Source organism: Benincasa hispida, chromosome 1 (assembly GCF_009727055.1).
Source record: "Benincasa hispida cultivar B227 chromosome 1, ASM972705v1, whole genome shotgun sequence".
Classification (NCBI taxonomy): domain Eukaryota; kingdom Viridiplantae; phylum Streptophyta; class Magnoliopsida; order Cucurbitales; family Cucurbitaceae; genus Benincasa; species Benincasa hispida.
The window spans coordinates 91610919-91629118 of NC_052349.1; the positions used below are offsets into that span (position 1 = coordinate 91610919).

At 35.2% G+C, this 18200-nt stretch overlaps 2 protein-coding genes across 2 annotated transcripts; one reads left to right on the forward strand and one right to left on the reverse strand.

Annotated features, from left to right (window-relative positions):
• Positions 1-11138: 11138 nt before the first annotated feature.
• LOC120080160 (protein FAR1-RELATED SEQUENCE 6-like) lies at positions 11139-12251 on the forward strand. Its single transcript, XM_039034733.1, has one exon. The coding sequence runs from the start codon at positions 11139-11141 to the stop codon at positions 12249-12251; it is 1113 nt and encodes a 370-aa protein (XP_038890661.1).
• A 2331-nt stretch (positions 12252-14582) lies between these two features.
• LOC120072334 (zinc finger BED domain-containing protein DAYSLEEPER-like) lies at positions 14583-17604 on the reverse strand. The gene is made up of 2 exons (XM_039024807.1): positions 17362-17604; positions 14583-16874 (listed from the first exon to the last, which is right to left on the reverse strand). Exons 1-2 carry the CDS (start codon positions 17415-17417, stop codon positions 14846-14848), a joined length of 2085 nt encoding a protein of 694 aa, XP_038880735.1. The 5' UTR covers positions 17418-17604; the 3' UTR covers positions 14583-14845.
• Between the last annotated feature and the right edge of the window lie 596 nt (positions 17605-18200).

The window sequence follows — 18200 nt, forward strand, 5'->3', positions numbered from 1 at the left end:
AATATGTGTTACTCTTATATGCGATGACCATGCGTTCCTGTCACAAGTTTTCTTGCGCTCACGCCAAGTATAACGCGAACGCAAGTTTCTCGGGTGATTCGAGGTCGAATTTAGGGACTTGTAGTTATCCAATATTAAATTAATTTTTTGACAAATTCATCTTCATATATTTCAATCATATCTAAATATATTTTCTTCAATTTCGTTTGATTCTAATTTGAACGTTTCAAATTAACTTATCACGCTACTCTAGAGCTAATCTATTTCCAAGCTAGTAGGGGGACCTCATGGACCTATAGATCATGGGTTCCAACGATCCGAGATTAATTGACTAAACTCATTAGACCAATCTAATGCCCATTCGTTAACTAATGGGTCACTCCACTAAAGGCCATAGTTGAACTCCCCTCACTTTAGATATATTATGTCCACTCGTTATAATCATGATTAGTAAGTTTACCCTTCACAGGTTTTTTGTAATAACGACTGGGTCAAATCTCTATTTTACCCTTGAAATTACCTCTTGTTTCTTAAGTCCCCACTGATCCCCTAATGAACAATTATTTTGTGATCCAATCACAAAATCGAGTCCCTCTCATACCAAATGAGAGGGCGGGATCCCTTGTTCAAGCTCCAGAATCAGCACTTAAGGGAACAACCTCTATACTATCTCTAAAGCGGGTAGAAGTGAATTCCCTCTTGCACTCTATGTCCTCAACTATCTATCCATTCTTACCCCTAAAATGGCAGTCATATTGAGCCAGCGCTGTTGAGTCAACCTTCACCTATGCAAATCTAAGGGTAATCCCAAATAAACAGGAGTTCATTGTTAGATCAGGATTAAAGTCAAGTTACATAGGTCATCGCTTTGAAATAGACAATCTTAAACAGTAAACAACGTTATAAAGTAAGAGTGACTCATTTCGTGGTCCGATTTTGTACAAACTCTTTTGCACAAGAATACCCCCACTTCTTATGTCCAACATAAATGAATTAAGATCACTTCGTATGTAGCACTTTACAACTCCTTGTAACAATTACAGAGTAGGCCGTATCCAATAGTGTTACCAAAATAAGGTACCCAATCTTATCCATGTACTATAGATCATTTTGACTATTTACTCGAACCTGATCCACCTTTATGTCTCCACATAAAGTTCAAGTACTCATCCAATAGTCAAGGAACTTTTAGATTTATTGGATTTCTATTCAAGCAATAGATTTATTCAATAACACCTTTATTGAATTATCAGAATAAGCTCCATTGTTTACATACCATGTGTTTTAGGACATAAAACCCAACAAACTCCCACTTGGACTAAAACTCCAGTGATAACTTATACATCCAATATATAAGACCGAGTTTATGAGTTTTATAGAGAAATACAATAAACTAGGGCATCCCATACCCATATTTTACTATTCGGTATCTTTATACCCGATATTTCTCTCACTTGCCCTAGGTTATCTAGTATTCCTAGTCCTACTAGATAATTCTCAAACACTTTAGCCGAGATAATTATTGTAAACATTTTAGTATACAATAGGCTTTAGTTAAAACTGTAAGGGGATTGCATCTTAATCTCAATAATGGCCAGGAAGCACATTTTCCTCCCACTATAGTGAAGTACTCTCAACTCTTTGAGCAAGATGCATTTGACCTGTCTAAACAACTCTTTGTTAACCGTCAGATCTAGAAATCTTTAAACTTTCTATACTTTTGATCTAGCCATTTAGATATCTGAATATCTATAAATGGCATTTAACAATTTAATTCTCAACAGAGGTTGCTAGAACAAACATACTTTTTGTAAATGAACATTTTATTTATTACAAAAATATATACAATTTGTTCTATACAAGTTTTAACAATTAAAAACAAGTAGAAACTTCTCCCACTGGATGAGCTGAGCAAATGGTCCCAAGGTCAAGTTAGCCTGGTTACCTTTTCTCTGCTCTCTTCTCGACAAGATATTGAGGGCAGTGTCTCCTCCAGTGCCCTTCATCGTTGTAGTGGAAACATTTCCCTTTGCATCGCTATCCTTGCCTTTCAATCTAGTAGGAATCTTCTTCCCTTTCCCTTTGCCTTTCTTCACAAGAATACTCTTACTCTTCGAAGAGGAAGCAACTTCAGGCTTGGAGGACATTCCTCACTTCTTGACAGTAGTAACATTTCCTTCTAACATCAGACCCTTTGTTCTCAACATTGTCTGGTAAGCCTGTAGCTCATTCAGTAGAGTAGTCAAATTTTATTCATTATTGCACTCAAAATTGCAGAAAACTCTTTAAAAGAGATTCTAGAATAAAACCAACTTGACTTCTCTTGTTCATGACAACACCGTTTACTTCTGTCATATTAAAGTGGATCATCATGTCTAGGATAAGTTCACAAACATAGGTCCCCACTTTGATGTGACTATTGTAAACGTACTTAATGGAATCCCTCGTAAAGATTCCATAATCTCTTTGGCAGTACTCATATCCTCATGCTTCTTTTGTCAACACATCAGATAAGCTAGCGAGGATATAAGCACAGGCTATATTATTATCCTCGACCCATCTGTCATATACATCCCGAACATTTCGGTTTGTGTTAGAGCTAGGTATGGGAGGACAATCCTTAGTTAAGACAAACCGCAAATTGTCTATCACAAGTATCGTGTTCAAATTGATTTCTAATTCACATAATTATCCCCAATAAATTTATCTGACGGCAACACTTGTATTATTGAACTTGTCTTTCTGAAATTAAATATCCAATCAAGTTTTAGCAATTTTAATAATTTACCCAAGATTATTCTTTTGCAACGATACTACATGAAGACATTTTTGACTAAATACTACCTCCAGAATAACTCATATTTCGATAGTCATTTAGGTACCGCTTTTGGTCAGACATTATTAACACTTAATAATTCTGTAAGTGTAGACCCACCATTTTCGGCTCTTATAGAAGGCTATGAGTATTGCTCCGAAATGGAAAACAATACCCAAGACGGAACTATAAAACCCTATTCATTTTACTGAAGCCTGGGTTGTTCTGAATCCTATGTTATAACCCTCCGTAGGGATAATTGTCGTTAAACGACTAGCAAAGGGCCGCTTAAAGCTAACCAGTAGGCGCAACATAGGAATCTCACGGTTCAGACTAATGGAGGACGTAGGATATGTTGACACATTTCCTTCATCCATTTACTATGAACTACTTCCTCCGTTCACCTAGGTATTGACGCATACATCTGCTCTCCGAAGGGAGGTCACTCCTAGAGTGACACGAAGCGTCATATGAATCTCACAGTGTCAACTATGTGGAGACGTGGCAGTTGAAATCATACACTGGTTTTCTTCTCGAACAACTTCCCCTTATTCACCCGAATCTAAATTTAAGCTAAAAATACTCTCCAAAGGGAGGTCACTCCGAAGGTGACACGAAGTACCGCTTAAATCCAGACTTTGAACTCTTAGGGATGCAAGAGTTAAGAATAACATACCACGTATGTTATTAATCTTTTGCTGAAGTTTTCTAATAACTCTATCATATAGAAGTTATTTACTACCACTGAAGTGTTCTATTGTTTGGGTAACCTTGTACTTAGGTTCTTTTCTGGCTAATTAAAAATAACCCTAAGTCTATGTAGTTTATCCATGTATAACTCTTATAAATGGACTTAAACCTACGATGTCTAGGTGATAAACGCTTTTATTACCTTACATCGCTCACGGATACTCATAAAACTAGTTAACAACGCTAAATTATTCGGCCATAATCCCCAGGTAGGAGGTGTTCCATAGACCGCCAACTTAAATACCCCCATCCTTCGACAAGATTATATACCGATTGAGTTTGTAACCCTAGTTTTACAAGTTTAACGACCTATTTTAACTAATTAAAACAAGTGGTTAACCTACGTGAGCATGCAACTGTTCTTTGTTATGAATTTTAAATGTCTAACCCAATTTTATAACAGCTTATAAAGCTTTAGACATGCTAAACATCAACAACATACAAGCATTCAATATCTAATATAACACTTATATTAAATACAAGAAACCCTAACATGCATACTATATCTTATAACAAATTATAACATACTTTCAATGCATGTTGCATGCTTTCTATGGTGGGATTTTAAATCTAAATGACATACTATATGCACTTACAAGATTTATTTAATTATAACATACATCCAATGCATAAATAATTAAACACGTATTGATATGATTTTAGTTTTGGCAAAAACAAGCAAACAAAAGCCTAACTATTACAAAAACAGCTTCAACACCGCCCGAATCGTTCCAAAATCGCTTGAACCGGACCCGAACAGTTTGAACCGAACCAACCACAAACCATTTAAAGCTGAACCAGACCAAACCTCAAGAGAACCAGTTGAACCAGCATCTTTTGCTCTCGCTCAAAATCTCGCAAAGTTTGATCGTTTAGCATGACGACCATCGTCATGCAATTGGCTTGATCGTTTAGCAACCAACGCCTATCGTTTAACAAAGCTACATGATTGTATAGTGTTCGCCTTCTATTGTATAGTGTCATCGTCTAGCACCAGAGGATGCTATACGATCACTTAGTGTCAAACACTATCGCATAGCTCCATCGTTTAGCACCGCGTCTTGATCGTTTAGCATTCGACTGAGGTAAGCGATCGCCTAGTGATATCGCATAGCAATCGACGCATCGCTTAACTGCCACTCATAGGTAAACGATCGTGTAAGCGATCGCTCAGCGCCATTGCATAGTCTTTCGTCGCATCGCTTAGCTCTGGAACGAAGGTAAGATTGTGTAAGCCGGATCGTCAGAGCGGCCATCCTCTTCGCCGCATCGTTTAGCTCCCACCCGAAGCTACACGATCGTGTAGTGCCATCGCATAGCAAAACAACGCATCGTTTAGCTCTAGAGGTAGACGATCGTTTAGCGCAGAACACCTAAACGATTAACGCCCGAAGCTAGACGATCATTTAGCTTTTCCTTCATATCGTCTAACGTATGAAGCTAAATGATCGTTTAGCTACTGAAGCTCAACGACGATATGAATAGAGGCTGATCGTCTGGAATCTGCAACTCGGCCCCTTCGCTTGTTTCTTCGAATTACAACTTAATTTCAACTCTAATGACTCCAAATAAATTATAGACTCTTGGGAAGACATTAAAACTCATCAAGCAAGAGCCAATTAAAAATTTAAACGAGAAATCAAAGATAAATTAAAGGCCAAAACTTAGAAAACCATATCATTATAGCAGTTTCATATTTTCATACAAAACACCCACCAAACCAGAATTAATCCGAACTAAATGCTTATAAGATGCTCTGATACCAATTGTTGGATCAACACCATCAGACAATGGACGAAATCAGGATCTATAAGCATTCTAATTCATTAGTTTTAGTTGAAAAGAAACATGCTAAAAACAGAGTATAATGGGTTTCAAGAACATACCTTGGCTGAACCAACGAAATCTCCATTTCCAGCTGCAAAATCCTTTGAATCCTTGCGTAGACCACCACAAGATCTTCTTTACTATCTTATTGGTGCTCTAGATTGAGTTGTGAGACTCAAAATAAGCTGGAATCAAAGGGAATATGGAGAAAGCTCACAGAACCAACCCATTGAAGAACATCTTCTTCATTCGAATTTTTCAGCAAAAATTTTAGTCGGTTCTTCCTCCTTTTCTTCACTCCAATCTCTTCAATATATTGAAGACTATCATGCAAAGAGATGTGCTGCATGAGATGCAACTCATGCTTGGAATAAACCAAAGAAGAGATGGTGGGTTCCTTGTGAACAAGTTGAAAATGACTTGAAAAACCCATTTTTCAAGTTTTGTGTAATTTTTCAATTTTCAAAAATCTAAAATTGATTTTAAAATTATTTTTTATTTCTAAAATCAAAATTTATTAATTTTAAAAATTAATTTCATAAATTAATTTTCTAATAAAATTAATAAATAATTATTTAAACAATTTAAACAATTCTAATTAATTTAATATCCAATATTAAATTATTTTTTACACAAAGTCATCTTCATATATTAAATCATATTTAAATCATATTTTCTTCAATTCCGTTTGATTCTAATTTGAACATTTCAAATTAACTTATCACGCTACTTTAGAGCTAATCCATTTTCGAGCTAGTAGGGGAACCTCATAGACCTATAGATCATGGACTCCAACGATCCGAGATTAATCGACTAAACTCATTAGACCAATCTAACCCCCATTCGTTAACTAATGGGTCACTCCACTAAAATACATAATTGAACTCCCCTCACTATAGATATATTATGTCCACTCGATATAACCATGATTAGTAAGTTAATCCTTCATATGTTGTTCGTAATAACAGCTGGGTCAAATCTCTGTTTTACCCCCGAAATTACCTATTGTTCTTTAAGTCCCCACTGATCCCCTAATGAATAATTGTTTTATGATCCAATCACAAAACCGAGTCCCTCTCATACTAAATGAGAGGGTGGGATCCCTTGTTCAAGCCCCAGAATTAGCACTTAAGAGAACAACCTCTTTACTATCTTTAAAGTGGGTAGGAGTGAATTCCCTCTTGTACCCTATGTCCCCAACTATCTATCCAGTCTTACCCCTGAAATGGTAGTCATACTGAGCCGACGCTGTTGAGCCAACCCTTACCTATGCAAATCTAAGGGCAATCCCAAATAAACATGAGTTCATAGTTAGCTTAGGATTAAGGTCAAGTTACCTAGGTCATCGCTTTGAAATAGTCAGTCTTAAACAGTAAACAACGTTATAAAGTAAGAGTGACTCATTTCGTGGTCTGATCTTGTACAAACTCTTTTGCACAAGGACACCCCCACTTCTCATGTCCAACATAAACGAATTAGGATCACTTTGTTTGTAGCACTTTACAACTTCTCGTAACAATTACAGAGCAGGCCGTATCCAATAGTGTTACCAGAATAAGGTACCCAACCTTATCCATGTACTATAGATCATTTTGACTATTTACTAGAACCTGATTCACCTTTATGTCTCCACATAAAGTTCAAAGTACTCATCCAATAGTCAAGGGACTTTTAGATTTACTGGATTTCTATTCAAGCAATAGATTTATTCAATAACACCTTTATTGAATTATCAGAATAAGCTCATACCACGAGTTTTAGGACATAAAACCCAACAACATAGTTGTTGTAAACTCCAGCGACATGCAACAACTTCTAATACTTCCCTAGGATAATTATCGAGGAAGTTTCTTGGGAAGAAGACTGCCAAAGTTACTGGTCGTCAGAGTTGGGGGAAGTCCTTGTTTTTTTTTTTCCTGTATGATCTTAAGTTTCCATGCTTTATTTGTTTTTTTTCTTTTTCTTAGTCTTACTTTCTCTTCTGTAATTTTGACGGAAGCGCAACTTCTTTTGGGTGGAATTCAACTTTCCTCTCTTTTGATGAGTCATGAGGATCCATCCTTTGTCATTATCTTCAATATATTCATCTTTGTTTTGAGAGTATGGTGTTAAAATCATTTGTTGGAACCGAACAACTATAGACTCAAAGGTCTCAAACTGGATAAAGTTTTCTCTATGATCATAAAATGCAGACGATGTTGGAGCACTTGAAGTTGATGCTACTGTAGGATGATTTGTTTGAGCTATTTCATCAAGATCCAATTCAATCTTCTTTTCATGAGCCAACTTTAGCTCTTTTAGCACGAAGCAGTTTTCCACTAGGTGGCTAATGACCCGATGATACTTATAGTAGTTAGGATAGATTATTTTTCCTACTTGTTCCGACCACTTGTATTCTGGAGGTTGAATAAGTTTTTTCTCTAATAATTGCTCTAACATGTCGACAACATTAGAGTCAGGGAATGAATAAATTTTCTCTTTCCTTTCTTTAAGAGTTGGATGACGTTTCTCGCCCTCATTGTGTTTTCTTTCAAATTTTGTTTTTTTTCCTTTAGAGAAAAATTTCATTGGGGTTGCATGAATGACGATAGTTTCTTTGATGACATATCCACGAGCTTTTCAGTGCCCTTGATTTCATTCTTGTCTTTTCTCCCTTCAGGGACTAGGAAATCTTTAGTTCCCCTATTAGCGATGTTTGGCTCCATGTCATGAGCGCGTGAAGCCAACTCCAAAAATGTACGAGATTTTATTCCCTACAGAATTTAAAGAATCTCCTAGTGCATGCCTTGGGTACACATCTCCAATGTGGATAACTCCATGAGTCTATCTTTGTAATCCAAACTTAGAGCTCTCTATCAATTGATATAGTCGATGATCGGCTCTCCCTTCCATTGTTTGGTGTTTATCAGCTTCATTATGCTAACAATCAACCTTGTGCTGTAGAAGCGATTCAAGAACTCTCTCTCTAGTTGTTCCCAATCGTCAATCACTTTAGGCCTTAGATCAGTGTACCAGTCGAAATCGTTTCCTTTCAAGGTTTGGATGAACTACTTAACTAGTAGGTCTCCTATGGTTTCTATATTTTCGCAAGTTTTAATGAAGTGAGCAATATGTTACTTTGGATTGCCCTTTCCATCGAACTGTTGGAACTTTGGTGGTTGATACCCAACTGACATTTTTAGGTTGTCGATTCTCTTGGTGTACAGTTTGGAATACATAAAATAAATTTGTGATTATCCTCTATATTGAGCCTTTATGGAGTTTGTGATCATATCCTGCAATTGTTGAACTGATAGGGAGGCAATAGAGGTAGATTGTTGTGGCTGACTTTCCTGCAAAATAGTATTTACTTTTTTATTGGCTTTGGTAGCTGGAGTTTGACTCGTCTCAGCAGTTTCTCGAGCCTGTATTTAATTTCTTAAGGCAATGATTTCATGGTCTCGCTCCTCAATAGTTTTCCTTAAGAGATTTATCTTCCTCTCCATCTCTGCCATGGCTGACTTAGCCTTTACGTCAACCATCATGATAGACGCTACATTAAAGTGTGCTTCTTTCTCTGATTGATCAGAAGCAGGTGCATAGTTGTTAAACAAGGGATTCTCTCTTATGAAGATCCCTCCTTTAGGAGATTCCATTAGTTGTTTCCAGATTTTCTTTGTAATGACACGACATTGTTCTTGCTCATATAGAATCACCTTTGAGTGTCTTCAAGTGACAGGTCTTGCGTAAGCATCGCTTGCGACAATAGTTTTGGATGTGGCTTTCTTTGATGCCATTTTTTGATTTGTTGATTTGGATAACGAGAGAGATGAGAGGTAGATATGTCCCATTTGGCGTTCCAATTTGTTCGCACGAGATTTATGGAGAAAATTGTTTCGTGGAGTTGAACTTGAGTTGATGCGACGTGGTTCAATCTCTAGTACTTAATTCTCTGATTCTTTCTCAGTTGAATGCGTACGCTTGACTTGAAGAAGTGGAGCATGTGATGTTCTTGAAGTCGAAGTCTTGGATGCGTACGCTTGACTTGAAGAAGTGGAGCATGTGATGTTCTTGAAGTCGAAGTCTTGGAATAGTTTTTGTAACTTCAAGGAATGTGTAGCTTCAGGAGTCTAGGAGTCTTCTGATTGTTAGAAGAATTCTCTCTAGGCTAAAATTGCTGACTCACAAACGAAGAGAATTCCTATATTTATAGAGTTCTTAAGCAGACTTTGTAGGCTTGGACTTGGTTGGTCTATGGATCTAGCTCTTAGGCCAAACTGATTAGATTTGAATTTTATTTGATATTTAGGTCAAATTGAGCCTATTTTTGGGCTCAAAATTTAGCCTAAAATAATATCAAATTGGATCAAATTATTTGATTCAATCCAACGGTCATGACGAAAACATGTGGCATCATTGAGTTTTGCCAATTTATGTCTTCAATTTCAATTTAGGATACATCAATTTTTAATTAGTCTTAAATTAGATGATTTGTAAAATTTAATAAATGACGTGACAATTTGTGATTGATCCAAAATTTCTCCTTCAACGGACATTTGGATTGAATTGCAATTGACAATTATGATTTGGATTGTTCTTTTTTCTAATGTTGTCAAAATGAGCGTAGAGTTGTTTTCAATTATTTTTTTAAGGTATATTAACAAAATTAAAGAAAATAATTTTGTAGCTGATTTTTTTTTATTATTATTTTTTTAAAAAAATAAAAATAAAAAGGCGAATTTACAATTTTTTTGAAAAATTCTCGCCGATGGTTATGAAGCTGTAGTAATAGTAACAAAAATGGCGGCGGCGGCGGCAGCAGCAGCAGAAGAAGAAGAAGATTATGAGCCAGTATACCTAAAAACTTCACTCCTCAAAGGTCAGGCGCTTTGTAGATTTCTTCCTCCCTTTTTTTGATCTAGGGTAGAATGGATGAAGTTTCTCTCAACACTGAGCCAATGGGCGATGAGGAGGGGGATTATTTTGATATCAAAGGGAATTCTGTAATTGTAGATTATGTTGATCAAAGTGGGGTATTTGAAGGAGAAAATACCCTTCCTCCTACCGTTTGTATGGAGTTTGAGTTTTATGAGGATGTGTACTACTTTTATAGTTGCTATGCAAAAGAACAGGGCTTTGGAGTCCGAGTTAGTAACACTTGGTATAGGAAGAGTAAGGAAAGGGACAGAGGAAAACTTAGCTGTAGCAGTGCAGGTTTCAAGAAGAGTGAAGCAAACTGACTGAGACCGGAGACGAGAACTGGTTGCCCTGCTATGATCAAATTTAGGTTGATGGACACCAGAAGGTGGAGAATAATTGAAGTTGAGCTTGATCACAATCACTTATTAACCAACTAGTGGAAAGTTTTATAAATCTCATAAGAACTTTGGTGTTGGAACCAAAAGATTGTTGCAACTAGATAGTGCTGAAGAGGTTCAAAAAGTTCGGCTGTTTCAAACGGTTGTAATCGATGTTGATCACAATGGATACTTGGATGTTGATGAAGGGGAATTTGGAAATAGAGTTGATCATTCCAATCAATTGAAACTTAATGAAGGAGATGCTCTAACTGTTGAAGATTTTTTATGTTAAGCACAACTGACAGATTCGAATTTCTTTTATGTCATGGACGGCATATACTTACTTTGGTGATTTTATGTACATCGACACGTCGTGTTTAGCAAATAAGTAGTGAGTCCTATTGGTTTCAATTATTGAAATAAACCATCATGGGCAGCGTGTATTATTTGGTTGTGGTTTACTTGCCATGGAGACTGTAGAATCTTATATATCGTTGTTTAGGGCGTGGCTTACCTCTGTACTAGGACGACCTCCACAAGTTATCATTGCAGATCAATGTGAAGCACTGCAGATTGCTCTTGCCGACGTCTTCCCAAGAGCTTCTCATTGCATTTCTTTATATGATATTATGAGAAAAGTTCCACAGAAGCTTGGAGAACTGCTTGAATATGAAGCAATCAAAACCACAATCTATAGAGCAGTTTACCACTCCTTGAAGGCAGAACAATTTGAGGCATTATGGGAGGGTATGATCCAGCAGCATGGGCTTGGAGATCATAAATGGCTCCAAGGGCTTTGTGAAAATCGGAGACGGTGGGTTCCAGTTTTCATGAAGGATACATCTTTGGCTGGAGTGTTATCGATACAATCCGGTGACTTAGTTTCATCTTTCTTTCAAGAATACTTGGGGGAGCATACTTCTTTAAAGCAATTCTTTGAGCAGTATGATCAAGCTCTCCAAACGCATCATCAGCTGGAAGCTTTGGCAGACAAAGATTCAAAAGATTCAAGTTTCATGCTTAAATCAAGATGCTATTTTGAAGTGCAGCTTTGTAAATTGTATACCAATGAGATACTTGAAAAGTTTGAGAGAGAGGTGGAGGGAATGTATTGTTGTTGTTTTGACACCAGGAAGTTGAATGCGGAGGGGCCACTAATGACATATGTTGTGAAAGAACATGTAGAAATGGAGGGAAGTAGGAGGGATACGAGAGAGTTTGAAGTTCCATACAATGAATCTGAAATGGAGGTCCAATGCAATTGTGGCTTGTTCAACTCAAAAGGATATTTATGCAGACATGCTTTATCAGTTCTTACCCAGAACAGTATCGAGGCAATCCCGGCTCAGTATATCCTACCACGATGGAGAAAAGACGTTAAAAGAAATTACATTCTCGATTATAGTTACACTTCTGGTATCGATACCAACAGCCAAATTCACAGGTATGACCACATATACAGATCCATGGTGCAAGTAGTTGAAGAAGGGAGAAAATCGAAAGAGAGGTACGATATTGCTATAAAGGGAATCAACGATATACTGAGCAAGTTTCGTCTCGGAACATACCCTTCCAATTGACTAGTTTGTAGATATGTAAGGCTATGGAGGATCACAGGAGTGAGATTTGAGCAGATGATTGCCTTATTACTTTTTGTGTCAATTTTACTCTTTAGTTAAAACGATCAGATGTTCTTCTTGATATTGCTTGGTTCCGAGTTGTGAGTTCACTTTTTTTTTCAACCCTTATATTGGAGATCCCATGGTCTAGTTTCTCTCCCTCTCGTTGGTGCCTCTTCTTGGTGTGGTTGGAGGACTTTTGTTCGAAATCACTTTCATTTAAAAACCATATTTAAACTGATGTGAGAAATGTATTATCAACCTCGATGTCAAAGGTTCGTAGAAAAAGAAAGAAAAAAGAGGTGGGGACTTATGCTTAGTTTGGAATCTCGTTTACATTTAAAAGTGATGATATTAATAAAAAGAAGTGGGGTCTCTTTTTTTTACTATATTCAAAAGTGATGATATTAATTAAAATAGCCCTTCAATCTTTTATCAGGTGTTAAATTAGTTATTATAATTTGCGAGTTATAATAGTTAGTGCTAGAGTACAAACTATTTTAGTTTGGGCAAGAAATAGTGAATATTATAACAAATGAGAGAGATGATGAATATGAAATAGTAGTAATAAATAGTTGTAAACACCATTATTATATTTAAAGTTTTAAACATGAAGTGGACTACAAATAACCCACTTTAAATTTTAACTGAGGGGTTCAAACAGCTTGTTAAGGGTTTTGTTGCACTTTAGAAGCTTGACTGAATGCAGCTTAATTTTTTTTTTAATTAATTAATTTGATCAAAGATCTTTATAGTACGACTTATTTTATTTAAAGGTCGGTTGCACCTACCAAAACCAACCAAATAAATAAAAAAAATACTAATAAAATCTAACATCGTGACGTTTTACATATTTTTAATAAAAAATTTGCAGTTATATTATAGATATATATTAACACTTGTTCTTAAAGTTTACAAAATGGGTAATTTGCTTTCAACCGTTGGGAGGTCCTTTGTAATCAGCCTGGTTCCAGGGTACAAAGTTCAAGAGAATTGTTGATTTTTATCTCTTTTTTTAGTTAATTTTTCTTGTTTAAAATTACCAAACTATATTTATATATTATTTCAATTTCCAACTTTATAACATATTTATTATCTAATTTTCCAAAATACATATATATAAAATTTTAAATTTTAGTACACTTGCAACAAGTCAATACTAATTTCATTTTTAATTTTTTTCACATACGTAAACATATTTATATGCACTTATTTTTTTTTTTTAATTTTAATCCTTCGTTTTGAAAATTATTACTACTGAGTCTCTAAACTTTCAAATTTAACTTTGATAAGTCATTTAAAAATGTTTAATAGATATATAACCTTTCGATTTTGTATTTAATAAATTTTAAATTTTTAAATGTTTAAAAACCAATTATTTAATTAGATAAAAAATTATTTTTGTCTCTAATTAAACCTTTAATTTTTAATTTTGTAGCCAATAAATACATTTTTTAAAAAACATTAATACTATGTATTAGAGTCTTAGACACAGTTGGAGAATTTATGACCTATTATATATATTTTTTTAAAAATTAAAAAACTATACATGAACACAATTTTAGAAGTTGGGCTAGAATTTTAACCTTCTATATAATGGTGCCCCTAACCTAAAATTCTAAATCTGCCACTAGTTAAAACTATCTTTGATCAAAATGTTAGTAGTTCAAGCTATCTTATTAAGTTCGAAGCTTCACAATATAATTTTATTTCTATTTTATAGAATTATGCTTCTTTAAACACAATCATTAAAGTTAAATTAGGTATAATTTTATCAGCCATATTTGATCAAAATGGTGCTAATTCGAACCTTCACCCTTACGTATGCACTTGTTTGAAATATTTATACCTTTTTCTATTTATACAAATTATATTTATCAACTATTTCACTCTGATCTACATCTAAAATCACATGCCAACTAAAAATGGCATTGCTAAAAATGTATAACTTAACTAATTAAGCTCTGCAACAAATATTTTAAAATTCTATCTCTAAAGCTTGGTAACTATTTTTTTTTTAACTTTTAAGAAGCAAAACTTTAAATTTAAAAGATATAGATACTAAGTAAAGGTTACCATCTTAGTTTCATATAACAGAAACCAATGACAAAATCATTGTTTTAAGTGCTAAAAGAAGGATTTTGTTTTACAAATTAATTTTGGAAGCTCCACAAGATTTCCAATCTTCACAATAACCAAAAACTACAGCAAACAAGCTCCTCTCCAAATAAACCTATGAAAAACAGGTGAAATTGAATAGGAAGAAATCAAGTAGAATTTGAAGTCTGAAAAATACACTGGAAACTGATAAACTGTATTCATTAGTTGGACATAGAAGCATAAAATCTCTATTCCATTTCAAACAATCTTCAACAGGATGCAACATAGAAGCCATATGTTGCAAGTAAATCTGAGGTTATATTGACACAAAAAAATTATCTATATGAAAGTAAATCAGAAAGTAAGAATGCTATTCAATTCCTGTTAGTTTCAAAAGAATCATTTCTCTTAATAAAAAATCAAAATCTACACTAAGAAAAGAAAAAAAAAAAAATCTAAAACTCCCTTTTCACAGTGACATCAGAAATCTCAGTAGATGGGGATAGTAATGATCCATGCTGTAACCAATCTCTAGTGCAAATGAGAGCCTCAAGTGTTGCAGACGGCAATGACCTCCGGTAGCTATCCATTCTTCTGATTTCAGTGTTGAAAACCGAGTCACGATTAACGGTCGATACCGGCATGGACAAAATATCACAGGCCATTTTTGCCAGGGTAGGATACTGATATTTGTTTACTCTCCACCAACTCAAGACATCGAATTCTTGTGATTTGGGTGATAACTCCTCTTCTAAATAACGATCTAACTCTGATTTTGTTGGCTGGCCTTCAGAGATCTCAGAAATATATACATCAAAATCTGAGAGCCCGTCTCCTGTCGTAAGAAAAATTTCCCCCTCGTGTTCTTCCTCGTGCATCTCGGTTATGGAGATACCAATGTTCCCATCTTCTCCAAAGGTCTCTGACAGAGTAAGAGTTTCCATGGTATACTGGAGAAAAAGATCGCGGAGACCATATTCAACAATTCTGATCCACTCCTCTGCATTCTGAACGAAAACTTTGGAGAAGATGAATTCAACAAGCTTCAACTTGAACCTTGGATCCATTACAACTGCCAATGCTAAAACTAAGCAGCAATCGTTCCAATATTTATCAAACTTATCTTTCAAAGGCTTTGTCAAGTTACGAACAAGTGGATCCTGGCTCATACTAGCATTCGTAAGCTCCGTTTGAATTTTTGATACTTCTGGAAAGAACACATTTGCAGTTGGATAACAGGGAGAAGTTAAAATATTAGCCACGCTGAAAAAATACTTCAAATATGTGCAAAGAGTTTCTGCCACCTTCCAATCATCCGCTGATATATTTAATTCACAATTGGGATCAGATGCATCTAAGCAAGAAAAGACTTCTTTCAATTCACAGGCTGCTACCAACATATGAAATGTTGTGTCCCATTTGGTTTGATTATCAATTGAAAGCTCCTTATTGCTGGGTACTTGAAGTTGGTTCTTCAACTCAAGAAACTTCTCCTCTCGCACAAAGGAGGTCTTTACATACTTCACACTTTCACGAATCTTCTGTACAACTTCACTTGTTGACATCAGTGCATTCTGTGCAAGCTGACAAAGAACTTGAGCTAAGCAATTTCCTAATAATAACTGACCATTAATAAAATTTGGGTCATTAGCAACTAGGAAAGTTCTAAAATTCATAGCAATAGTATCACTCAATAACGACTGATCAACTGTGAGGGCATAGACGCGTCCACCCAATTGCCAATTAGATAAGCAAGTGAGAACGGCTAGATTAAGGGCATCATCCTTGAGAGAGTGTATTCTAACAACATTTAGGATTCGACAATGCGAGTTCCAATTATTGTCGATGAAATGTCCTTTCAAGAAGACATAGCAAGTGGTGTCACTAGAAGTCCAAACATCTAATGATAAACTTATTCGGCTAGGAATTCCACATACAAAATTTAAGAGGCTTTCTTTTTCTCTAAGGTAAATCGATGTGCATTCTTCCTGTACCGTGTTGTAGCTCATCATATTAAACTGTGGTTGAAGATTTTTGACAAAATCAATAAACCCGGGCTGCTCTACCATGTAAAGTGGATACTCATGCATAATAATCATGATGGCAATATCATGGTTACAGCGATTCTGATCAAAAGGGAAGCTTGCAAATGTAGGAGTTGCTCTATACCGTTTTCTAGGTGGATTGGCAGCATTCCCCTTGGTGAAACTTGTAGGAGCACTGTTAGACTGGTTTCGCTCACGGCTTACAGGGCAAATGCCTAACGCAATGTGACGCTTTAGGTGGCTGGTGCCTGCTAACTTTGAACCAGTAATGTAAGCAAAAGATTTATTGCACTGGTTACAACAGGCTCTGATACATCCATCTTCAACTGTTTGAACAGTGAAATAATCCCAAACAATAGACTTTTTCCTTCTACGCTTATTTGGATTATCCATAAGTGTTAAAGGAAGATTCGGTTCCAGTTCCATTGAAGTTGTAACACTGCAAGAGAAACAACAAGTTTACACTAAACATTCATCATATACAATATTAACTTAACCTCAACATATGCCACAATTGGCAAGAACATATTCATTAAAAAATTAAAAATTACAAAAAGCAAGTAAGAATCTCAATGCACAGAATGCAACAGCAACCAAAAAGGTGCACACAAATAAGAATCCCCCACCCCATTACCCTGCTTTTACACACCCAATTCAAGCCAATGACTCTTCTACCTTTTTCCTGCCCCAAAAAGAAGAAAGTCCATCCTATGAACATACTAGAACAAGAAAGCCTGTTTAATAAGTAATCGAACTCGAATACTCAAGAGACAGAAATTCAATGCAAGGGCACTCTGATAAACCCCAGAGCAATGACCAAACCAGAAAACCCTGAAAAACATCGTCGAAACAATGTATTTCTATAAACACTCTCTTAGGAAGCCGCATACAAGAAAAAGATTGATAGAAAGCAAAAAAAAACATACCCAGATTGATGAATTTCATTATCAGTTTCTCCGTTTTCTCCGTTCTGCAACTCCATCTCACAGAAAACCAACTAAGAAAAAAGAGTTGCGTTTCGTATAATCTTCGGAGTGTCAAAAAGTTTAAAAATTAAAATAGTTGCAGAAAAGAGAAATTTGAAAATTTGGCGCAACGTCGGTTGTGGAGGTTGAAGACGAAGTTTAATGGGCTTTGTGGTTCAGAGCTTCATAAACCCTAAAGTGGACCAAAAGGAAACGAACAGAAAAATCGAACAAAAAAAAAAAAAAAAAAAAAAGAGGCGAAAAAGGGAATTAGGGCGAATTTAACCCGCTGATAGCCCAATTCTAATTATTTAATATTGACCGTCGATTTTATTTTTTTCCTTTCGTGTTAATTTTGTTAGAGGTTTAAATTTGATTATATTTTGAATGTTTTTGTGTCTATTTAGTACTAAAATTTTAAATTACATATTTAGAATTGAATTTCTTTTTTTGATAAATCATTTAGAATTGAATTTCTAAAAATCACTAATTTACTAATTATTAAATAAAACATTTAGGATTATATCAAATATAAAATTCAAATTTATACGAATAGGACAATAAATTTTTTAAAGAATTTATTAGATATAAAATTTGAAGTTATCAGACACAACATAAAAAAATTTAAAAATACACCTTTGAAAACGTTTTACGTTCACTTCAAATTAAAATAACAAGAAAAAAAAAAGTAAGAGTTTTGGGATTTAGAATTGAGATATTTTCAAAAATAGAAAATGGACTAAACTGTTTACGCACATAGCAAAATTTACCAAAATTAATGTAACGATCTGACTTTCTAA